This window comes from Bufo gargarizans, chromosome 6 (genome assembly GCF_014858855.1).
Source record: "Bufo gargarizans isolate SCDJY-AF-19 chromosome 6, ASM1485885v1, whole genome shotgun sequence".
Lineage (NCBI taxonomy): Eukaryota > Metazoa > Chordata > Amphibia > Anura > Bufonidae > Bufo > Bufo gargarizans.
The window spans coordinates 270,644,661-270,670,499 of NC_058085.1; the positions used below are offsets into that span (position 1 = coordinate 270,644,661).

At 44.5% G+C, this 25,839-nt stretch overlaps 1 protein-coding gene across 1 annotated transcript in view; it reads left to right on the forward strand.

Moving 5' to 3' along the window:
- The window catches only part of LOC122941032 (neuronal acetylcholine receptor subunit alpha-4-like), a 66,198-nt gene extending 54,500 nt beyond the window's left edge, over positions 1-11,698 (forward strand). The window contains exons 5-6 of the mRNA XM_044298017.1: positions 5,141-6,521; positions 11,559-11,698. Coding sequence (XP_044153952.1) covers positions 5,141-6,521; positions 11,559-11,684 — 1,507 coding nt within the window. The 3' untranslated portion in view covers positions 11,685-11,698. The remainder of the gene's footprint in view (positions 1-5,140; positions 6,522-11,558) is intronic.
- Positions 11,699-25,839: the final 14,141 nt, after the last annotated feature.

Here is a 25,839-nt window from a genome sequence, read left to right on the forward strand (position 1 = left end):
TTGATTATACAAGCCAATTATCGCAAATGAGGGGGAAGGCAAGACTTTCAGAGACCCATGACCTGTGCTATGTCCACATCTCTACCTGTGCCAGAAGATTTTAGGGCTCCCGAACTGGAGAGCAACTTCACTGTTCTATACTGTATTTTACATGCAGAGAGCACAGAGGCTTTCTGACCTGGGGCCACATTACCTACTGGCATTAGGTGCCAGCAGAGTATAGGGTGAAGGATTTAGACTGCTACCATTGATGGTATATGGTTCTCCATATACCTTTCCTGGACTAATTTCAATCCTAATAGATTACTTTTTCTATGCAGAATGTAGATTCCCCTGTATAACAAAAGCAGTAATGGTTGGAGGACAGCACTAAAAGTCCCTCAAATTAATCTGAAATTGTCACGACCCCTGGTCATGGTCGTGACTCCTTGGGAGCCGCATGCAGTTATCCGCGGTCTGGTGTTGTCGCAACCGCAGCTGGGGGCACTTAGTGGTTTGCCTCAGGTGCGGTTGCCGCGAATAACAGGCATGCGTGCGGTTGCCCTTGGCAACGTGTTTTGGTGTGCACGTCCTTCATCTGTGTTTATGTGCACTCCCTTTGTGTGTTTGTTGTGCACGAGATTGTGTGGGTTGTATGCACTTGGACACCTCCCACCTGCGGTGGTCCTCGGCAACGTCTGGTGTTGTGTGCATGTGGTGGCAGGGTCTCGGCCTGCTGGTTGTTCTTCAGGTCACGGCTGCCACGCATGCCGTTGCCAGCGGTAACTGGTGAGTGAGTGTGTGTGCTATTTCCCTTTTAGTTGGTGTTTTCCCTTCTCTTCTGTGGTGTAGGAAGGGTTAACTCCCTTCCCAGTGTGTGTGAGTCTCTGGGTGTGTCTGGCCGTTTGGGTGTGGCCACTTGGCCTATATAGCCTGAGTCTCTTGCAGGCTTCAGTAGGTTGCTCTCAGCCATGCTGGCTGGAGCAGCCTCCTGTCTCCTCCATCTGCCTGGTGAGGACCATCCTTCTGGTCATAAAACCTTGTTAGTAAAACCTTTGTCAGTAAATCTTATGTTTCATGGTGTTATCTAGGTGTGTGTGGGGTTTTATGTTAGTGCAGCTTGTGGTCCTGGGTTCCTGTGGGATGTCTGGTGTGTGCTGTGTTCGTTGGTGTCTGAACCGCAGCACCTGCACATGGGATCCAGGGTTTGTTGTCTGTGGCAGGTGAGTGATGTGTTGGTCCCATTTGCCTGTCACTGCCATAAGTCTGTTATTGTATTCCCCTGTGTTGCTTGGCCGTTGAGACTCCTGCTCCCCCGTGCCTAGGAGGAGCAGGTCGTCTCACTCTGTCCCCTAGTACAGGGCCGACTTGAGGGCTCGTAGGGACTTTAAGGTTCCGGCGTATGAGTCCTCCTACCACCAAGGTCGGCTCATACAGATAGGAGACAGGGTCAGCGTTAGGGACGCAATAGGAGGTGACCTGTTCCCTAACTCTGTGGTCCCGGCCTAGGGGTAACCCTATCAACTCCTGGCACCGCACGGCTGGGGGTTTCCCCCACCGCCAGCCGTGACAGAAATGCAGCAGAAGGCCACAGTCCACCAATAGTCCAAGCGCAACAATGGAAACTTGACATCGGCATATCGTTCTTTCCAGCTTCATTCTTTTCCCATCACGAATACAGTAAAAAAGGCAATGTTTCAGCTTATAGCAAGACATATGCTGAATTGTTGCCTGTTTCACTGTATTCAGCACCATACAGTAGGTCTTGTCCTAGTGAAATGCTGTGGAGAAGACTCATGTAGAAGCTAAAGCAAGCCATTTTATGTGTAACAAACCAGTAAGGGGCCACTACCATCATTTTTTTTCCACCATAACAGGTGAATGCTTACAGAATTATTTGACGCCACTCCATGTATTCTAGTTCCTGTCCTGACTCTTAACTTTCTTCTTTGCTTGGACTTTTAGCACGGCAAAGAGCCTCGCTTGATTTTCTCTCTCAGACCATTCTCTGTGGCCAGAAAGAGAAGGTGGATGAGTGAGGCAATTACAGCATCACACATTACACTGATAAGTGCAGTGCTCTTCTGTGGGCATCTTTATCTAGTCCTATCATGAGAACAATAGAGCTGTCATGCTGTCACCCTGATTCTACAATCTACTATTTTACTAACAGATAACATCTTGACATTGCAGAAAAAGCAGCAATAAAATAACAATGAGATCCCTATCTATATAGAAGTTTTATCTCTCTGTGCTGACTGCTACAGACGGACAGCACTTTGTATTCAATTTTCAGTGTTCACAAAAAGGAAAACGGCTAACATTTCTTTAAAGACTTGTTTTCTATGGACATTGAGTTTGAAAAAATATCCCTTTCTAAGGGAAGTGTCCCTTTAATAAAACCAACGTACATCTTTAATTGTAGCAAGCTACCGAACTGCTTCTGTGAGGACCACAGGCTTCAAGCTATACACTCGCTGAGAGGTGTTTTCCTGCTCAGTAAGCCAAGAGCTTTCTCTATTTAAATGCAGAAATACGGACAACCTTTTACTGAGCCTTTTAAATATGCAATGCAGCGCAGGAGCTAATAAGTCAACACTAGAGGATTTGCAGGGCTTAATGCGTAAGTGTTAAAATTCGAGAATGCCGCTTGGAATAAATGCCTGGAAATTACAAGTCTAGAGTAAAAACAAGTATGAGGTTAGTAAGATGTTAATACATATCTATATGATAACTTCCTGGTGCTCAGTACCTGGATGCATAGTATATATGAGTATTACCTTTGATTTGACATCATTCCATAAGGTGAAAGAGTCATCAGTTTCGATTGAGAACTTAAAGGGAATGTCTAAGACTAAAAAAACATGGGTGCTTACTTAAAAAATAATAGTACCACGCTTGTCCCCAGGTTCTGTTTGGTATTTCAGCTAAATCCCATCACTTTAAAGGGCTTCTGTCAGCCCACTAAACCGTTTTTTTTTTTTTGTTAATATTAATCCCTACACTGCAAGCTCCCTGTACATATGCTAAATATTCATTTTTGTTCAGTAGATTTTGTTAAAAATCAAGTTTTATAATAAGTAAATTACCTTGCTACCAGCAAGTAGGGCGGCTACTTGCTGGTAGCAGCCGCATCCTCCTCTCATCATGACGCCCCCTCCGCCGTTTGATTGACAGGGCCAGGGAACGGGATCGTTCTCTGCTGGCCCTGTTTGAATTCAAAATATCGCGCCTGCGCCGTACCTGTCTTTAATCGGCGCAGGCGCACTGAGAGGCGGCCACTCCATCCTCAATGCGCCTGCGCCGATTAAAGACAGGTACGGCGCAGGCGCGATATTTTGAATTCAAACAGGGCCAGCAGAGAACGATCCCGTTCCCTGGCCTGGCAATCAAACGGCGGAGGGGGCGTCATGATGAGAGGAGGATGCGGCTGCTACCAGCAAGTAGCCGCCCTACTTGCTGGTAGACAGGTAATTTACATATTATAAAACTTGATTTTTAACAAAATCTACTGAACAAAAATGAATATTTAGCATATGTACAGGGAGCTTGCAGTGTAGGGATTAATATTAACCAAAAAAAAAAAAACGGTTTAGTGGGCTGACAGAAGCCCTTTAAGGGAGCTGAGCTATAAGACCACACACATACTGTAGGCAAGTGTGCTGCAGCTTCTGGAAGAAAGCAGCCATGTGTTTCTAATCCTAGACAATCCCTTAAAGGGGTTGTCCGAGTTATGAAAAAAAAATATATAGCACTGTAAATCTGATGGGCAGCAATATATAACTAAGCTAAGCAAGTTTTAGGCAAAAAAAAATATATATTTCCTAATTTCCCTGGTTTTCTTCTGGCCCTTTGTTTACCTGCAATAACAACAATCTCGGCCCCTTCCCCTGCTCTGCAAAGGGAGTGAGTACAAGTGCTGCCTTGAGTGACATGTCTGCCTGCTGGGAGACTCTGCAGCATGTTGTATTTGTAGGACTGCAATTCTCAGCTGTACAATGACACTGCTGATACACATAGGATCTTCCCCCTACCTGTTTTTGTGTAATGTTTTACAGAACTCCTCTGTCAGCTCCTGTGCCCAGCATTTGTCTCCTCACTGCCTGCATCTACTCAGTAAAGCCTTCAGCCCTGAGTCTGTGCAGCTGAAGGGGTTAATGTTTTTCCTCAAGAATCCATGGAGAGAGCAATAAGCAGCAGCCGGCAGTGCAGGGGGGCGTGGTCATCACAGTGAGTCTGGTGTACAGACACAGATCTCAAGCTTGTGCAGAAAACATCATCAAAGCAGGGAGAGAAGCTGACATCACAGGTCATGTGACCCTCAGTTAAATTTGAGAAAGGAGCAACTGGAGATAAAGTAAGTGAATTGTAAAGTCCTTACATTTGCCTATATAACTCAGGCAACCCGTTTAAGGTAAAGTAAAATGCTGGCTTTCCTCCACAACTGGTAGGATGGAATGTCTGGTGTCCATGGTCATCCCATACCAGTGAGTATTTGGATTGTATCCCACCAGTTGTTCACTACATCAACAGTAACCATGTTTAGTAGTAAGTTGCAATGAGTATTGGAAAAGTATGACAATCCATGACCTGGGGAAGACAAGGTCTTGTGTACATGGCAGAGCAGTGTGTACTGAATCAGCATGGTGGCACAACGATACACCCTTACAGCACAATATTAAGGTATTATTTTCTAGAAGTAATACCCCTCCATAATATGTCATCTTAGAGTTGCCCAATAGATTTGCCATAATATTGGAATCGTCCTGTGGCTTGCATAAGGCCTTTAAGTTCACTCGACCAGCTCAGTGTCATAAGCAGATTGTGTTACCTGCTCCACAGATCTTTTCCAGCAAGGTTCCCAACTAGACCACATTGTCTAGGAGGAGTAAAATGGAGTTTCTAAGACATTTTAGCTGCTCATCCATGGACACTGTTTGATGGCTACTCTCTCTCTTTCCTTCCTGGGCATGTGATTGAGCCTGTACAGTAAATAAGTCAAATGAGACTCAATAAAATACCAGTATTGATTCATTATCCAAGCCTGTATTCATCTTATACAAGAATTTAAATAGCCATCTTTCATTATTGTGATTTGCCACTTTTCCAAAATGATCATTCAAATCTTCTCAAATACATTTCTTCTTCTTTTTCCTTTAAGTGCTGATGGAGATTTTGCGGTTACTCACCTGACCAAAGCTCATCTCTTTCACGATGGACGCATAAAATGGATGCCTCCTGCCATTTACAAGAGCTCCTGCAGCATTGATGTCACATTTTTTCCCTTTGACCAGCAGAACTGCACCATGAAGTTTGGGTCATGGACTTACGATAAAGCAAAAATTGACCTAATTAGCATGCACAATCACGTTGACCAGCTAGACTACTGGGAGAGCGGAGAATGGGTCATTGTCAATGCTGTTGGCAATTACAACATCAAAAAGTATGAGTGCTGCACAGAAATATACTCAGACATTACATATTCCTTCATCATTAGAAGGCTTCCTTTATTCTACACAATTAACCTCATCATCCCATGCCTTCTCATCTCCTGCTTGACAGTGCTAGTCTTCTACTTGCCTTCAGAGTGTGGAGAGAAAATTACTTTGTGTATTTCAGTGCTACTATCTTTAACTGTCTTCCTCCTCCTCATTACAGAGATCATCCCTTCCACTTCTCTGGTAATCCCTTTGATTGGTGAATATCTTCTGTTCACTATGATCTTTGTTACTTTGTCTATTATAATCACTGTATTTGTGTTGAATGTGCACCACCGCTCTCCTCGCACACACACCATGCCAGCTTGGGTACGTAGAATATTCTTAGATGTGGTACCTCGGGTACTATTCATGAAGCGACCAGCAAAAGATAACTGCAAGAAGCTAATTGAGTCTCTACATGCTAGACGACTCAGTCCTCCACCCAGGCTGTGGCCTGAGACTGAGATTGAACCAGCCTTCCAGAGCTCATCATCAGCGAGTCCCACCAGTCAGAGAGCCTCACCTACATCTTCCTGCTGCCACCAGCTAGAACAAACAGCCAACACCCAAGTGATCTGCAAGTCACCATCAGGGCAATATTCAATGTTGTGTGAAGAATCAACACTGACTAGTTGTCCTTCTCCACAAAATAAAACCCACCTTCTTGCAGAGCCTCATATCAACCTGATGCCAAAAGTACGTTCTGTAAGTGTCCAACAGATGTACACCCCCAAAGAAATCAATGAGGGCACAATTCGTTGTCGCTCCAGAAGCATACAGTACTGCTACCTTCACGAGGATTCCTTTCAGGCCAATGGCCAATCCAGCAACTCTCCATTGTCTCAGAGATGCCATGTTAATGAAGGACAGCAAGGGAGTCAAAACTCCCAATGTAAATGCAAGTCCAAAACTCAAGAAAAACCAACTGGTGCCAGTCAAGTTACCAAAACGATTAGTGCCAAAGAGCAGCATGTACTTCTAATGTCCCCATCTCTCAAGCTGGCTATAGAAGGAGTACACTACATTGCAGACCACCTGAGAGCAGAGGACACTGACTTCTCTGTAAGTATACAGATGAATACTTACGTAGTTGTGGAAAGTGAATCTATACATAATGGTCAATATACTGTATGTCTTCATATACAATTGGTAAATGTATCTGTAGGAAATATATTAGGAGTCCTCTTTAAATGTATGCATCTTGAAAAATCTATATATTGAAGTGCATTATACTGAGGTGCATTTCAGCGGTTTTCCCACATTTTATACCGGTTATCCTCTGAATAGGTAATCAATGTCTGATTGGTAGGAGTCTGACACCTGGGACCCCAACCGATCAGGTGTTTGAGAAGGCTGGGGTGCTCCTGTGAGCGCTGCGTCCTTCTTAAAGCTTACTGAAGCGCAGCTCATTCCCTTTCAAGTGGATACATTGTACAGTGCTGGATTCCCACCAATCACATACTGATGACCTATCCTGAGGATAGGTCGTCAGTTTAAAAAAGTCGAAAAAACTCTTTCAGATGAGGGAATAAGCATAAGTCCTGCAGTCAAGATAAGTAAGGGATAATTAGGGACAGAAAGCTTATTTTATGAGGAGAAAGCAGGCATTTTGTATTAAATGATGTGTGGAGATGTGTGTGGGGGAGAGGAGGTGTTTTGGAGTGAGGACATGTGGATTACTTGGGTGGCTATCGTACTATTAGGTTTTGGGAAATAGTGAGAATGTAAGGAACCTGGTCAACCAATGGTGGTTTGATGAAAGTTTTGTAGAATTATAAAGTCTGGTGAATCATTATGGCTTTGTATGGATTGTCTTGATTGGGTTTTCATCACAATTGACAAAGTGTTTGGTATAATGTGCAATGGGTATCTTGGCCATTGATGGGCAAATGCTTCCCTGAGATTCACATCCATTTTTATCCAAAATAGTATTTGTCTGAGGAAATTCCTAGACTTTCTTTGTGTAGGATTAGTCACTTAAGATGATCAGAGCCCCTTCATTTCTTCCACTCTTTTTACACGCTCCCACGTGATCACTGCTTCAAGACATAATATCTGGCCTTCTATGGTCACATTAATTAACAGTGTTCCCAGCTTTGCACATTGCATACTTTTTAGAAGTGTTGCTCAGCAATAAGCAAAAAACAAAGTAATCCCTGCAGTGACCCAACCCTCCCTCCTTCACAGCAATCAGCTGTATAGAAACTTGTGAATAAGTGTTCGGTTCCCCTGCAGAGCCCTCACAGAGGAAATTAAGCATTATACATGTGCCCATTCAAATCTATGAACTGTGTGAAATGCAGGACAGGATAGGTCCTCCAGAACAAGACACCCTCCATTCTGGCCAAGAAATGAAGATCTTAAGTACTAGACCTCTTCTATTCAGGGGTTCTCTGGGCTACAAATATCAGGATAGGTCATCAATACCATATTGGTGGGGATCCAATACCCAGTACCCCTATGGGTCAGCTGTTTCCGGCTGCCACTCTGCTGGAAACAGTTTACAGAGTGGAAGTAGAAGGCTCTGTACACTGTGCCATTTCTAGTGCCAGCATACTGGAGCTCAGCTCCCATTCACTTGAATGGGGGCTGAGCTGCAGTACCTCAGTACAGCCACTACACAACGTATGGAGCTGTCTGCCTCAGCCTCTATACAATGTATAGCTTCGCACACTAAGCCCACAACAGCTGATCGGTGGGGTGTCAGGTGTCAAATCCCCACCGGTCTGATATTGATGACCTATCTGGAGAATAGATCATCAATATCTGTAGTCCAGAGAACCCACATTTAATTCGGAATTCCCTACTAGGTTACGTTCACACATAGTGGATACGCTGCAGACTCGCCTCCGTAGATTTGTGTGTGTCAAATCCACAGTTTTATATAGTACCAGCTAAAAAAAATCTGCAGCAAGTGAGTTTATGCTGCAGATGTCCACCACAGATATCACAAATGATAAAGTCCGTGACAAATCCATATGTAGCGGAAAATCCAACCCATGTGGCCGTATGCCTAGGTTGTACGCAGGGCCGGTGCAAGGATTTTTGCCTACACAAGCAAAGCTACATTTTGGCACCCCCGCAGCTCACCTGACCCTGGTCCCATCTGCAGAAGCTGGCTTCTCCTCTGTGTGGTCCTGGTATCTTCTCTCTGCTTCATACAATCGCTAGTTTGAGGACCGTATTTTTCGCCCTATAAGATGCACTGGCCCATAAGACGCACCTAGGTTTTATAGGCGGATAATAAGAAAAAAAAAATTTTTTCATTACACCTCAGGTCAGACCACCAATCAGACACCCAATGTTAATCAGACCTCAGATCAGCCCCCCATGTCAGCCATCAGCCCCCATCCATCAGCCCCCCATGTCAGCCATCATGCCCCCATGTCAGCCATTAGTCCCCCATGTCAGCCATCAGCCCCCCATGTCCGCCATCATGCCCCCATGTCAGCCATTAGCCCCACATGTCAGACATCATGCCCCCATGTCAGCCATTAGCCCCCATCCATCATACCCCCATATCAGCCATCATGCCCCCATGTCAGCCATTAGCCCCACATGTCAGACATCATGCCCCCATGTCATCCATTAGCCCCCATCCATCATACCCCCATGTCAGCCATCATGCCCCCATGTCAGCCATCATGCCCCCATGTCAGTCATCATGCCCCCATTTCAGCCATTAGTCCCCCATGTCAGCCATCAGCCCCCCATGTCAGCCATCATGCCCCCATGTCAGCCATCATGCCCCCATGTCAGCCATCAGCTCCCCATGTCAGCCATCAGCTCCCCATGTCAGCCATCATGCCCCCATGTCAGCCATCATGCCCCCATGTCACTTTTCTCCCCCTCTATGTCACATCAGCCCTCCATGTCACATTTCTCCCCCATGTCATATTTCTCCCCTCCCATGGCACATCACCCCCATGAGCCCTACTGTGTCACACTTCTCCCCCCCCTTCCATGGCACACCATCCCCCCATGACACATTTCTCCCCCTCCATGGCACTGCCACTGGCGCTCACCTATCACTTCAGTCGGCAGTCTGGCTGTGTGTGACTCACAGCATGAGTCACCACCAGCTCCCTCCAGTTCCTGCTGCTGCCCGCCTCCGCGAGCCACTCCAGTCACACCCCCTGACCCCGTGACCGGCCGTGCTCACTCACGGCGCCGCACACATGCATGCAGCGCAGCTGCGCAGGCTGGGGCGCCCAGCGGCGCTGTGGTGAAGTGAATTGCGCCGCTTGGTCTGCCTTATGGTAGCACCGGGCCTGGTTGTACGAAAATGCATCTCACCTTCACCCACTTGACTAAGACTAAGCTGCGATACCAGGTGCAACCCATGTACAAGAGTGATGCTGTTCATGGATAAAAGTGGCAATTTTTTTACTGATCCTGTACAGCCCCTTTAAAACAGAGAGTTAAAGATATCTAAAACTCCCTCACATCAATGCCATTTCGACATGAATTCCTACAATGGACCTAATCACACGGACCCATGGCGTATAAGCATATTAGACGGGTGGCAGAGGGATATGTCTACGTGGCAATACTTGTGCTCTTTGATTCTTGAGCCACTAGTCTTGGGGTACACCGCACTTCCTTATTGTTCAGTCTCGGCCCATACAGAAGACACTGCTGACCTTGTCACTCCATGCAGGCCTGCGTTATTCAGCTTTGGTCATTATGTGGCAGGTGCAAGCTGTGCTGTCTGATAACTTTAAATGGAAGCCATTGTCAGCAAGCTACTCACAGTGTGATAAAGTGAGCGCACAGCCTGCAATCATTTAGTCTATTTCCATCTCAAGTGGCTGTTATCTGTCTTTTCTCTCAGCATCTTCCTCCAGACTGTAGCTTTCAATCCCCTCTACTAAGATTGTGTATGCCAAATCTTTACTCCTTTCTTCCTTCCCCCCACACGTTGCTTTCTATTTTACATTCTGCCGTTGACTGGTTTTCAGGCTCATAGTTCTGCTTGACTTCTGAAGGCCTTCCCTTGTGTCTGACATTCTCTGGCCATGACTGTAACACACATCACTCTCAAACATTTGTTGCTTCCACCCTTCATACGATTGCTGTTGTGAAGCATACCATGAGTGAAGGCTTGACGTACACATACTGATCAAACTGGACTTCCACTGAATTCCCCACCTCTTGTTTTGGATCATTGCAGTCTTACATAGGTCCCATCCTACCTAATAGCAAAGGGAATGGGTCCAACCGTGGATGTCCCCCTTTTCTCTTTATTCTGATAGTGAATGACAAAGGCAATGCCTTCAACAGGGCCCCCCAAATCAAAGGAAAGGGCGCCGTGAATAAGCAGCATGCTCTCCCATATCAAGCATGGACACCTTTCTATTTACCTGTGAGGGAGTTCCGGAAATAGCTGAGCCGGCTCTCAGCTATTTTCGGCACTCCTGTAGAAGTGAATGGAGGGTGACTATGCTTGCGTGGTGCACTCTTTTTCACTTTGGGAATCCCATTTTACAGATAGGCGCAGGTCCCAGAGGTGCAACCTCTACCTATCTGACATTGGTGGTAAATCCTAGCCATATGCCAGCAATGTGTGAGATAGGCCAACCCCTTTAAAGCTGATGGCTGGGGCTCTCAACAGCAAGGCAACCTTTGATTACCTTATGTTTATGACCCCTTTAACAAAAAGGGATTGTGTAAAGAGGACAACATGTTAAGTCAAGCCTGGACAGTTCATAAGTGGAGGACCACCTCTGTTAGGTACCTACTGTATGTTCCAAAAATATATTTTCGTTTCCTGGAGATTCAAGATTTTGACTCCTGTTGTCTATATTTCTCCAAAAATGTCTTACTTCAGTCATCACAAAGGAAGAAGGTTCGTTGATGGTAATGTTCAGCAATGTAACAGAGTATATCAGTATGTAAGTTGAAGTTGACCCCATATTGGAGGGGATGTCCAGAATCTGCTTTCTTTTCAAAAATACCACCACACTGGTCCTTGGATTATGCCTGGTACCCAACCATTGTTGCAATAGATATATTGAACCTCCCATAATCACAACTATCTCTTATACCACCTATAAAACATGTATTACATATATGTAACTTGGCCTCTCGTTCCTTCAGGTAAAGCAGGATTGGAAGTATGTCGCTATGGTGATTGACCGAATCTTCTTATGGATGTTTATCATCGTCTGCCTCTTGGGAACCGTTGGACTGTTCCTCCCACCTTGGCTGGCCGGAATGATATAATCCCATTGACCCAGGAAAACGCACAGATCATTTTTGCTAACTGTGGGTGGGGAACATTGGATTTGGGTGGGAATATGGGGAGCATGAATGCATGGTATATGCAGGCAGGCTTGACCGGACAGAAGAGCAGATGAAGATACTTAAGAATTCAGTCAAAACTAGGACACAGCAAAGAAGAAGAATGACCAGAGTGAGAAAGCGTGTGACAGTGTCTGTAGTATATGAATATTTAATCTTATGTCTGACTCGCATGAGTGGGTTTGGAAAGCTCCTGGGGTTACCCTAGGGCAGAAACCATTTCAAAGGCATTCCCTGCCTCCATGGCCAGGAATCCTCCATTAAATATTTTCTGTACACAGCTCACTGCACAAAGCAATGGGGTTATCTAAACAGGGGCTAACTCTGCTGGTCTTCAGCAGGTAAGTGAATAAACATGAACTGAACCTTCAGGCTTCTGTAGTTTTTCTTTCGGTTTCTATGTACAATTGTCCATACATTTACATGACCTGTACATGACATCATGCTCTGATGAGGAACTCAGTGGCTTGTGCCTTCAAGACATCATTAGGAAAATCTCTTTATATCAATCTCTTTAAAGTCAATCTCTACCTAATATCACCATGACATTTTAGGTCAGACTAGTTACTTAATATACAGCTGATACAGTGCCCAAATTTCACTCCATAGACTCAGGATTCAATTCTGGCTTTCTGCAGCCACCACTAGACCGACCATAGGTGTATACTGGTTTATTATTGGCGATGAATGGAATGGCAGAGCATATGCTCAACCTGCCACACCATTCATAGGGGGGAATGGAGACTCTATTGTGATGTTCAGTGGGAGTCCCAAGTCTAACAGTGATCTCTTATCCAGGGGACAGGGGTTAGAAGGGAAAAAACATCCTAATGTATTTGCCTTTAAATCTCAATACATAGGCAGCGTGTACAGTGATATCAGATCATCTTTTATTCGCTGCCCTAGTAGATCTTGGTAAAGAAATGTATAACAGCTCATATTGTCTGAAGGACATGTTTAAAGCTTGGATGCATCCCTCGCCGCTGGCAGAGCAGGCATGTGACAGCAACGAACATTCAACTTAGCAAAACCATAGGGACTTGTAGAGAAAAGGGAACATGGCCGTTAAATCTGTGAAGGGTACAGTGTGTGTAAAATAAGGTATTCAGATCATCCTCCTTGAAAAAATTCTTACATCCCTATTACAAAAACTGTGAGAAGAAGCGAGAAATGACTCAATGGGCTTGTCATCGAAGAGTAATTTTGTAATGTGCCTTAAATAACACTAAGGCCACATCAGGACTGATTGTAACATCCATGGTGAAGAAACCTGCTCGGTTCTCAAAGTATAATAGATGTATTATACTGGTACAAATGACTATAGCACTACCCTAAAAACTACTAAAATATGTTGCTATGGAGAAGAATACAACTTTTATCATGTCCCCTATATACAAGAGTATACCTACTATAATACTGATCCTATGTAGAAGAATATAACTACTATAATACTGTCTCTATGTACAAGAATATAAAGAATATAAACACTTAATGTGATTGAGCTGAGATTGTTGACAAATTATAGACTTTAGTGGTGCTTGGTCAATGTTCACCCAACCAAGGTGGTGCACCCTTTATTTTGGGTTCTGCAGCAGGGTATATGTTGTGGCAGGGTCAAATTAATACTGAATACTGGAAAATGAAAAAATAATGATTAAACTGAGATCCAGTATCTGTATGATGGCATCCCCCTTGCATCACATCAAGGGGAGATGCCATCATACAGATACAGGATCTCAGTTTAATCGTTCTTTTTTTTTTTTTTCCAGTAGTGTATAATACTGCCACCTATGTACATGAATAAAGGTACTATAATACTGCCTTCTATGGACAAGAATATAACTACTATAATACTGCCTTCTATGGACAAGAATATAAGTACTATAATACTGCCTCCTATGTACAAGTATAAAACTATGGTAAGACTGACCCCCTATGTACTGGAATATAACTACTATAATACTGTTCTCCATGTACATGACTATAGCTACTGTAATATGGTCCCTGTCTACAAAAATGCAATTACTATAATACTGCTACCTATATACAAAAATTACTATAATACTTCCCCCCATAGCCAAGAATATAACTGCTCTAATACTGCCCCTTAGTAAAAGAATATAACTACTAGTGTTGAGCGAATCAAAGCATCCAAAGTGGAATTTAATCCGAAGTTTACGAAAAATTTGATTCGCCACTAATCAGAATTTCCTAGCGCTTCGTTCTAATGAATATATTTTTTTTTTCTAAAATGGCAGCTGCATGTGTTACAAAATCAAAGAAGCCTGAAAAAGCGAGATCAACCATAATGCCAGCCAATCTGCAGATAGCCATCCCCTGTGACGGCACAGCCTTATAAAAGCCTCATCTTGCGCGGTCTCCGCCATATCACTGTCGGCAGGACTATTTTTTGCGTTCTGTATAACGGAAACAAACGGTACCGTTATTTAGCCCCATAGACATGTATAAGGACGGAGCAAACCGGATGCCTCTTAAAGTCTTCCGTTGTAAATTCGGTCCTAGAATTGTGTTATATTCTGTTATAACTGTTATAACGGAACCTATAACAGAATTCAATAATGCCAAAGTGAACCTGTCCTTAATCTGTTATTTTATACATATACTTACTGTGCCTCAATATTAAAGGGCAGTCTAATATATCGCAAAAACACAAATGCAATCGCACTCTGCAAACCTCTGCCCTGCCTCTATGCTGGATGTTGAATAAGGCATTGGTGTACATTTTGGCCAAAGCGTAATAAGCCACTCACCACGTCAAGGTCACCTTCATGAGTGGTCCCTAACACTAGTTCCTACCTGTTATGGGCCATGACAGCCACACAATGTCCAGGCAGTGCAGGTACAGCATGCACGCCAAGCACACTCTGCTTTTAACCCCGTCCGGTGCCATTACAGCTTTCATCGGATCCAGGGATGCAAGTACCAACATGCATGCTGAGCCCACTGTATACTTCTCCTGGAGCCAAATGGCTACTGGTAGGTGCTATATAAGCAGACTCAGTTCTATACTGACTTTAAAACCAGCCTCCAGGGCAGACTAACTGGTCAGGTGTGCATGACTGCTTGGAGATCGCCACGCCTCCAATATATACTACAAAGAAAAAAATGTGGGGGATTCAGCCCGCACAACCCTGTATGCAGGTGCACATTGCTATGGCGAAATACAGATACAAACGCAAAAACACAAATGCAATCGCACTCTGCAACCAGCACTCTGCCCTGCCTCTATGCTGGATGTTGAATAAGGCATTGGTGTAAGTTTTGGCCAAAGCGTAATAAGCCACTCACCACGTTAAGGTTGCCTTCATGAGTGGTCCCTAACACTAGTTCCTACCTGTTATGGGCCATGACATCCACACAAAGTCCAGGGAGCGCAGTCTAATATATCGCCACGTGGATCTTGGCCACAAGTAACAGCTGAAGAAGGGGGTTGCAGCCGCAACAACAGGCCAGAGCTGCCACTGTCATCCAGTGGTCATGTTTTGACCAACAATCCAGCTGTACTGAAATGGTTGACTTGTTCTTCAACTTCATCTCAAGTGACAACAGATACACATGTAGTGTCCCACTAGGTAAAGGTGGGCACTACACAAGGGTTAAATATGTCTATTGCATTAAAGGGAATCTGTCACTAGCATATTAGCAAACATTTTTTTTTATGAATCCATGTGTAATAAAGTACCTTATTTCCATATGTCTTGTTCTTTTTATTCTGTGTCTTGTCATTTCTTTAAAAAAACGCTTTTTATGATATGCAAATGAAGCTGTAAGGAGCCCAGAGGGGCGTTATTCTTTGTCCATGGTGCCCAGGAACGCCCCTCTGATGTGGCGTGCCCGCCTAAATTTGAAAACTAAGAACTCCTCCAAGATCGCCTAAATCGCCTCCCAGAGGCGAGGCTAAGTGCTCCCCCCCCCCCCTCAGCGCCGCGCTCTGCGGCAAACACCCCCGATCCTCCTCTCGCCCGCACCTGAAATCCCGTGCAGGCGCAGTGCCGGTGATTTTCTGCGCCTGCGCGATGATAAGACGACTGAGGGCAACAGCTTCCAGCTGGCTGAGGAAACAGCGAACACGTCACTGGGATCGGCGCATGCCCAGTGACGCTGTTGAAGCTGTTGCCCTCAGTCGTCTTATCATCGTGCAGTCACAGGCAACCACTGGCACTGCGCCTGCGTGGGATTTCGGATGCGGGCGGAAGGAGGATCAGGGGTGTTTGCCGCAGAGCGCGGCGCTGAGGGGGGGAGCACTTAGCCTCGCCTCTGGGAGGCGATTTAGGCGGTCTTGGAGGAGTTCTTAGTTTTCAAATTTAGGCGGGCACGGCACTTCAGAGGGGCGTTCCTGGGCACCGTGGACAAAGAATAATGCCCCCCTGGGCTCCTTACAGCTTCATTTGCATATCATGAAAAGCGTTTTTTTAAAGAAATGACAAGACAGAATAAAAAGAACAAGACATATGGAAATAAGGTACTTTATTACACATGGATTCATAAAAAAAAAATGTTGCTAATATGCTAGTGACAGATTCCCTTTAATGTGATGTTGTATGCTCATTTCCCTGTGTTATCTTGGTATCAGGCCTGTTAGGGTGTAGTTCAGCCTCCTAGACGTTAGAGGGAGCTAGAGAGCCCTGAGTATATATAGGTAGGCCCAGACAGGGAAGAGGTAGTGCAGTCCAGGTGGCTAGAAGTGTAACTTAGTCAGCCTGAAGTTCCTGAGTCTAAGTTTAGCTCAGAAGAGTCACTCCAGTAGAAGAGTTTGCCTCCTGGGAGAAACCTGCAGTACCCTCAAGCCAAGCCAAGCAAAGCCAGTGTATCCAGCTAGACTCAAGTAAGCTGAAGGGCAGAAATATTACCAATATAGTGCAAGGATAAATACGGGAGGAAGATTATTTTGCCAAGGATAAAAGCCAGCATTTAGGCATACGGGCCTTGGGATACAGCCAGCCAGAATAGCTATGAAATAGTGCAGCCTGGTCTGAGAAGCATTGATCGTTTATCCTCTGAGTATCTTGCAAAGAATATACCTGCCAGTATTGGAAATAAGCCTGCTTGTGAAACACTTGATGTAAGGGACTGTATTACCATCATATTGTACAAAGTTGGACTGTTCCAAGTAAAGCAAAGTTTGGTTCACCATACCATCTGTGTACCTCACTTATTGCAACTAGAAATCGGTGTGCCACCGTTACAGGCACTGGCATCACGATTCTTAAGGGACCTTGCCCCAGGCACTCAAAACACCCGCAACATCCAGGGCACCTCATCCACCATCAGGCCTGGTCCCTACATACAGAGTGTGCCCCAGAGGAACTTTGTGTCAGTCTCTCCTTCACTGCTGCATGCCTGCCCAGGGTTCTCCTACAAACAGTGAGTAATCCTCGATTGCCCATAACCGTGACCTCACTTCGCAATACCCTGCAGGTCTGGCGTGCTGCACACACAGCCAGGAATCGGTGGGTTCCTCTAACACCACACTTGGTTGGCATGGCTCAGGAACTACCTTTGTGCTCTCACCTGTCCAGAACCTGCCCTTTTCTTTTGCTGCTCTTTCTGCTTTTTAGCGAGGATGAGCTTTGTGAGGACAGTCAGCAGTTACAGGCCACCCCAGACTTGGAGGAGAGGTCTGCTGCAGACTCCTCTAGGCGTGCAACTACTGATGCTAAAAGTTGGGTGGGAGCACATGTTGCAAAAGGTCAGGGAAGTGCGCAAGAGACAGGTGAGGGTGACACAAGTGACAACCAAACAGATGTAGATGATGTAGCTGATCGCATGTGGGAGCTTTGTAAAAAGGGGTAATCATCATCATCAAGGGGCGAGAGTGGCAGCATGCCTGTGAGCCAACAGGGTTGAAGAGTGCCGCTGAGACAGCAGGGTGAAAGCAGTGGGAGATCTGCAGTCAAACGCAGGAGGGGGTACACCGTCTGATATTTGGGAGACTACCTGTGAGGAACACACTAGCACTTCACGGGTTCATAAAAGCTGTGGCAAGCAGGCATCACGCAGTGATGGAGGGAAAATGCCATACTCGCCAGTGTGGGAATTTTTCACCAAGTCGCTGGAGGATGTTAGCGTGGCAGTGCACTCATCCAGCGGCGCAGAAGCTGAACATGGATCTGGCCAACCAAGAATATTCAGGGGGCACACCCAATAAGTATAACAGAGTGAAAGCCACTGTATTAGTAAAAGGCCAAGAAAGCCAAGAGAAAAGAACTACTGCAAACAAGGCTGCACCTCTTTTATAAAAGTAATAATTTATTCAAAGAATACAAAATCCCAAAAAGGTTAAAATCACTGTATACAATTTACATCATTGTGTGTGGACTGCAAATATGTCAACCACACATACCTGCAACACTCAAGTTCCAAATGGGAACACACATAAGCCGTCAGACAGAATACACAGTAAGTGAATAAGGCATCAATACACAATACTTATCAATTGCACAAGATGGCGGACATGGTAGGCAGGTACTACAGTCCCTCCGTTTCCATATAGTTGACTAGGGAAATAGAATGTAGGATGTGTGGACAGAAGGTGAGGCATGGCCAGGGTGCTAATGTTGGCAAGACGGCCCTGCGTCAACACATGGTGCGTTATTAGAGATGAGCGAATCGAAGCTGATGAAGTGGAGATCGTTTAGTATTTAAGGAAAAAATTAATTCACAACGAATGCGAATTTCATCACGCTTCGTGGTAACAAATCGCATTTTTCCAAAAATGGCGGCTACACATGTGAGGACATGGGGCAAGGAACTCTGGGAAGGCTGGATCACCCTGTTTGACATGCCTGCATGCAGCCAATCAGCAGCCAGCAAGCCCTGTGATGTCACAGCCCTATAAATACAACAGCCATTTTAGATTCTGCCATTTTCCAGCGTTCAGAGTGCAGGGACAGCTAATGGAAAAACGATTTTTTTTTAGAAGTGCAGGGAAAGGATAGGGAGGAATCATTTCACAGCATCTTAGTGCAGGGAGAGACGTCAGAAGGCGCTAGGGACAGTGCTAGAAAACCGATTTACAAGTGCAGGGAAAGATTATTTGGGGATCCAAATAGCCATTAGACAGCTCTGTCATTCCAGCAATTTGTTATTGGGCTGCAAGTCTCATGTTGAAAAGCCTTTAGAGGCTTATGTCTTAGTATCTTATTCAGTACTACAAGAAAAATATATACGCATTTCACTTCTGCAGTTATTTCTGTTGAAAGCATGTAGGGGCGTATTTCAGTAACAAAGAAAAATATTTACGCACTGCACTATTGCAGTTATTTCTGGTGAAAGTGTATAGGGGCGTATTTCATTAAAAAAAGAAAAATATTTACGCACTGCACTGTTGCAGTTATTTCTGTTAAAAGCATATAGGGGCAAGAGTTAACCATGCCAATATGCCACTTGTTGTCCTGTTTTATTGCTGCCCGGATCTCTATTACTGAGACCTGGTCCGTAAATGCGGATGTGCTGCCGCTTCCTATGTTGCGGGTTACAGGAATTTTTCCTGTGCCTCAGGTCCTGCTTGGGGACCACCAAAAGTTATTTTCTTTGTTGGAATTATTATGTTTACGGTTTATTTGGGGTTAAGATCTGCAGAGAGATAGTACATGCAATTGTTCTTTTGCCATACGGTGATTGCTTTATGTGGGTGTCTGGATCGCCCTTTCTCTTATGCATCTCATGGAATGATGGCGGCTAAAACTCACATTTTGGTATGGAATGTTAGAGGCCTGGGAGATCATACTAAACGTCAGGTGGTTTTTATGGCTGTTCAGAAGTATCAGCCAGCCATAATGTGTCTCACTGAGACTCAAACAATCCCATAGGCTGCTTCATAAAACATGGATCTCACAGGCCTTTCATTCCACCTTCTCTACACATGCTAGGGGGGTTAGTATCCTAGTTCATAGAGCTATTCCCTTTGAGTGTCACTCTAGCAAAATTGACACTGAGGGCCGATATGTCTGTCTGCACTGTTCTATCTTTGGGGTACAATTTCTTCTAATTGCCATATACATTCCACCGCCATACTCAACCGGTGCAATAAAAGAGGTACTGACATGGATAGCACAGGGCCCACAGGCACCGGTTCTGATGATGGGTGACTTTAACAAATATCTGGACCCTTCTTTGGATAAGTTCCCGCCACCTCATAACCTAACAAATGCTGGGAAGACCTCTTTGGCAAAGTTACTCAGAGAACTGGACCTACACGACCTGTGGAGAATTAGATTCCCTCAGGAACGGCTGTACTCCTGCTTCTCTGCGTCCCATAATTCCTTGTCCAGAATAGATTTACCCATTGGATCCCTAAAAGCATTGCCATATACCTCTGTTATAGAAAATTTACCGCGGTGCCTCTCGGATCACTCACCCCTACACATAGAACGGATCACTCACCCCTACACATAGAATTGAGGTTTGAAAAAGACCGAGGGCGTTGTGGTTCAGCGCTCTGGAAACATAATCCTTTTTGGATACATTTGTTAGATGAGGAAGATCCCCTGACAGAATACATAAGGGAATTCTTAAATTTTAACATAGGGTCAGCACCTATAGGGACAGTATGGGACGCCATGAAAGCATATGTGAGAGGTCTCTATATGCAGAAAATTAACAGGCGTAAAGTTCAAACTAGGGAACTCACTAAAGCTATACAGCAGGAAGTGATAAGGAGTAAACAATTATATATAAGTACACCCTCCCAGCAGTCTGAGGCAGTATGGAAAGAAGCGCAATCCAAATTCACTGACCATTTGTTACATATAGTGGATAATAAACGGTTCTTTACCAAACAAAAATACTTTGAGGCAGGAGAGAGTACAGGTAGTCTGCTAGCTAGGGTGGTCCGGTCACAAGAAGGTGCATCCAGAATAGCAGCAATCAGAACCTCTGATGGAGAACTTTCAGTGGAAAGTTCAGTCATCCTTGATACGTTCCACAACTTTTATAAGGAATTATATTCCTCTAAATTGTCCATGGGAAAAGAGGATATTAAAAAATATCTTGGCCAAATACCTATCCCTAAATTATCCCTAGAATCTGCCGCATACCTGGATGAACCCCTTACTTACTGGAGGAACTTGAAATAGCTTTAGGCTCTCTCCCCAATGAAAAGGCCCCAGGGTCGGATGGACTACCGGGGGATTTCTTTAAACAGTACCGGGACTGTCTCCTTCCACAGCTTCTGGAGACCTTTAACGATGCGCTACGAATCAGAAAGCTACCTGCATCTATGAGGGAGGCGATGGGGTTATTCCAAAGCCCAATAAGGACCGAGTTAGACCTGACTCATACAGACCTATTTCTCTTCTACCTAATGATGTGAAATTGCTAGCTAAATTACTGGCCAATCGGCTTAATAAGGTAATGACTCCTTTAATACATAGGGATCAGGCTGGATTTATGCCGGATAGGAGCACGGCCAATAATCCCCCTCGACTGTTTTTGAATCTCCAGAGACCGATAAATACTGGGGGATGTCGTGCAATAATGTCCTTGGACGCTGCCAAGGCTTTCGACAGAGTAGAATGGGAATACCTGTGGGAGGTCTTGGAGTCCATGGGATTTGGGCAGGGTTTTGTCTTCTGGGTCCAATTACTGTATAACTCCCCGTTAGCAAGGATAAGAGCGAACGGGCTACTTTCCGAACGCTTTCCTTTACACAGGGGCACACAACAATGTTGTCCCTTGTCCCCCCCTGCTATTTGCGATAGCAATTGAGCCCCTAGCCTGTCTTCTACGAAACTCTCCACATTGGAAGGGATTTCCAATAGGCCCCCGGGAAGAAAAAGTCTTATTATTATATGTGGGAGACCTGCAGAAGTCTATAGATCCAATAATGAAGGAGATTGTGGATTTTGGGACATTTTCTGGGCTTAAAATAAACTGGGACAAGTCCACAATTCTCCCATTAGATCCCACCCCACCACAATTAGACCTCGTCTGTATACCCCTGCTGTAGACCACTCACTTCAAATATTTAGGCGTAATGATAACACCAGCACCAACTGAATACATAAAACTGAATTTAGAGCCACTAATCGCTAAATTTGTAGTCAAAACTAATGTTTGGTGTAAGCTGCCCCTTACGGTAATTGGCCGCTGTAATTGAATTAAAATGATATTCATGCCACAGCTATTATATATACTACACAACTCGCCGGTATAAGTCCCACAGAGGATATTCTAAAAAATTCAGGGGATTTTTAGACCATTGATCTGGAAAAAAAAAGCAACCGAGAATTTGCATAGAAAAACTCCAAAAAAGTAAGGAAGAGGGCAGCTTGTCCCTCCTGAACCCATGGTCCTACTTTATAGCTGCACAATTGCAGCATGTTGGGGGATGGATTAGAACAGTTGATTTAGACTCCTCGGCTGATATAGTTGCTCACAGTATGAAACAGAAAGCACCTATTGCTTCGGTTGAAGTGAGTGGGCAGCACCCTCTAGGTAGGAAACTTCCCACATTATTCCTTATAACCAAAGTTTGGTCAAAATTCAAGGAATTGGCAAATCTAACAGGTTTTAATGACAATACGCCATTATGGCGGAACCCCCAATTGCCAGAGATATTCAGACTAAAAGGATATTCCCCATGGGAGGAGAAGGGCATACTATTTTTGGGCCAAATTCAATCTCAAGAAATGTTTAAATCTTTCACCCAGTTCCAGGAAGAGTTTGGCCTACCCAAAACGGCATTTTTTCAATTCCTCCAATTAAGACATGCATGTAAAACGCAATTTCCGAAGGGTATGGTGGTTGCCACCTCCCCTCCTGTGGTGAAACAGCTAATGGAGGGCAGGTCCACAAAAGGCCTGATTTCACGGCTATACAAATTTATACTTGATGCCAATGCCTCCTCAACTCCCTTTGTGGTAAAAGGAAAATGGGAAGAGGATGTAGGGACAATGTCTCAAGATTAATCGACTGATGTTCTGGCTTTAACTACTAGTCTTACACTGAATGAATCTCAGAGATTGTCTCAGCTATACTTAATACACAAAGTGTATAGAACCCCAAAATTTATATTCAAGATAGGCACATGACCGAACTCCTCATGCCCTCGATGTGGAGAAATAGAAGCGACATTGCTTCATATGGTTTGGAATTGCCAAAAATTGGGAAGATATACGTGAAATCATATCCGTTACGACTCAGATAAGATTGCCTAATGATCCAAGAGTTTGTGTATTGGGTATTCTGAACTCTTCAGGAATAAACAATAATCTGTCACTATGCATTCACAGAATGCTGTTCCAGGCGAGGGTTTTAATTGCTAAACACTGGATATGGGAAAATCCACCCAACAAACAGGAATATATAAATAGGCTGAATATAGTTTTACGCCTCGAAAGGGGGGTCTATGTCAAGAGAAAATGTCCAAACAAATTCCTGTTGATATGGAGGGGCTGGTTGGAGGCTGGGAGTTTGGCTTCTGCGGCACTGTCTAGAGATTGCATACGAGGGCAATTATCTCTACTGGGGCAGTTATCTTAACACAGGCTGTCTAAAGGGGGATGTCGCTTGCTCACTTTAATTTCAGTTCTCTTTGAAATGGCCTTCTTGAGACATAACTACTAGATAAATAAAAGTGATGTAACTGTCTCTCTGCAGGATCAAGCAAAAGATGGTCGGATGTTAAAAAATTATCTAACAATATTTTTGCAATGTCCTGTATTCTTATAATACCAAGTTTCTGTCTATATATTACATATTACACTGATTTAGGCTATTTTCACACTTGCGCTCAGGGTTCCGGTTGTGAGTTCCGTTTGAAGGTTCTCACAAGCGGCCCCGAACGGATCCGTACAGCCCCAATGCATTCTGAATGGATAAGGATCCGCTCAGAATGCATCAGTATGGCTCCGTTTCGCCTCCGGTGTCCGCTCAGCAGGCGGACACCCAAACGCAGTTTGCAGCATTTTCGTGTCCGCCTGGCCGTGCGGAGCCAAACGGATCCGTCTGGACTTACAATGCAAGTCAATAGGGACGGATCCGTTTGACGTTGACACAATATGGTGCAATTGCAAACGGATCTGTCCCCCATTGACTTTCAATGTAAAGTCAGGAGTCCCTATTAATATACCATCGGATCTGAGTTTTCTCCAATGCAATGGTATATTTTAACTTGAAGCGTCCCCATCACCATAGGAACGCCTCTATGTTAGAATGTACCATCAGATTTGAGTTAGATCGTGAAAACTCAGATCCGACAGTATATTCTAACACAGAGGCGTTCCCATAGTGATGGGGACGCTTCAAGTTAGAATATACTAAGGACTGTGTACATAACTGCCCCCTGCTGCCTGGCAGCACCCGATCTATTACAGGGGTCTGTGATCCGCATAATTAACCTCTCAGGTACCGCACCTGTAAGCGATCAGGTGCTGCCAGGCAGCAGGGGGCCAGACCCCCCTCCCTCCCCAGTTTTAAATTCATTGGTGGCCAGTGCGGCCCCCCTCCCTCCCTCCCCAGTATTAAATTCATTGGTGGCCAGTGCGGGGGGGGGGGGGGTGATTTTAATTAGGGGGGGAGAGGGGGGGCCGCACTGGCCACCAATTAATTTAATACTGGGGAGGGAGGGGGGGCTGCACTGGCCACCAATGAATTTAATACTGGGGAGGGAGGGGGGGCCGCACTGGCCACCAATGAATTTAAAACTGGGGGGAGGGGGGCCTGGCCCCCTGCTGCCTGGCAGCACCTGATCTCTTACAGGGGGCTATGATACGCACAATTAACCCCTCAGGTGTGGCACCTGAGGGGTTAATTGTGCGGATCACAGCCCCCTAGAAGAGATCGGGTGCTGCCAGGCAGTTATGTACACAGTTCTTAGTATATTCTAACTTGAAGCATCCCCATCACTATGGGAACGCCTCTGTGTTAGAATATACTGTCGGATCTGAGTTTTCACGATGTGAAAACTCAGATCTGAAAAAGATGTTATGCAGACAGATCCGTTCTAAAACAGATGCAAGCATTTGCATTATAGGTGCGGATCCGTCTGTGCAGATACTAGACAGATCCGCACCGAACGCAAGTGTGAAAGTAGCCTTAATGATAATATGATGATAGACTCATTATGTTGTTAAGAATCTGATGTATGGACTGAAAGGATCTTTGTTATTGTATACAAATCTTTTTTTTGTTAATACCTTTATTGATAACCAATAAAAATGATTCTGATAAAAAAAAAAAAAGCATATAGGGGCGTATTACACTAAAAAAAGAAAAATATATACGCACTACACTGTTGCAGTTATTTCTGTTGAAAGTGTACAGGGGCGTATTTCAGTAAAGAAAGACAAATATATACGCACTACACTGTTGCAGTTATTTCTGGTGAAAGTGTATAGGGGCGTATTTCAGTAAAATAATAAAAATATATACGCACTGCACTGTTGCAGGTATTTCTAGTGAAAGCGTATAGGGGCGTATTTCAGTAAAAAAAGAAAAATATATTTTCAATGTATTTCTGCAGTTAATTCTGGTGAAAGCTTAGAGGGGTCTATTTCAGTCCAACAAGAAAAATATATGCTCAGTTCACTTCTGCAGTTATTTCTGTTTAAAGCGTATAGGGGCGTATTACAGTAAAAAAAGAAAAATATATACGCATTTCACTGGTGCACTTATTTGTGGCAGTTATATGTGTTGAAAGCGTTTAATGGCCTATTTCAGTACAAACAGAAAAATGCATTCTCAGTTCACGTCGGCGGCGGTTATACAGTGAGAAACAGAAGTATTTAAACACCCTGCGATTTTGCAAGTTCTCCCACTTAGAAATCATGGAGGGGTCTGAAATTCACATTGTAGGTGCATTCCCACTCTGAGAGACATAATTTTTATTTTTTTATTCAGGAACTCACATTGTATGATTTTTAAAGAATTTATTTGTCTTGCACTGCAGAACATAAGTATTTGAACACCTGAGAAACAGCAATTCTGGCTCTCAAAGACCTGTTACTGTGCCTTTAAAAAGTCCACCTCTACTCCACTCATTAATCTAACTTAGTAGCACCTGTCTGAGCTCGTTAAAGACCTCTGTCCACCCCACAGTCAGTCAGACGCCAAC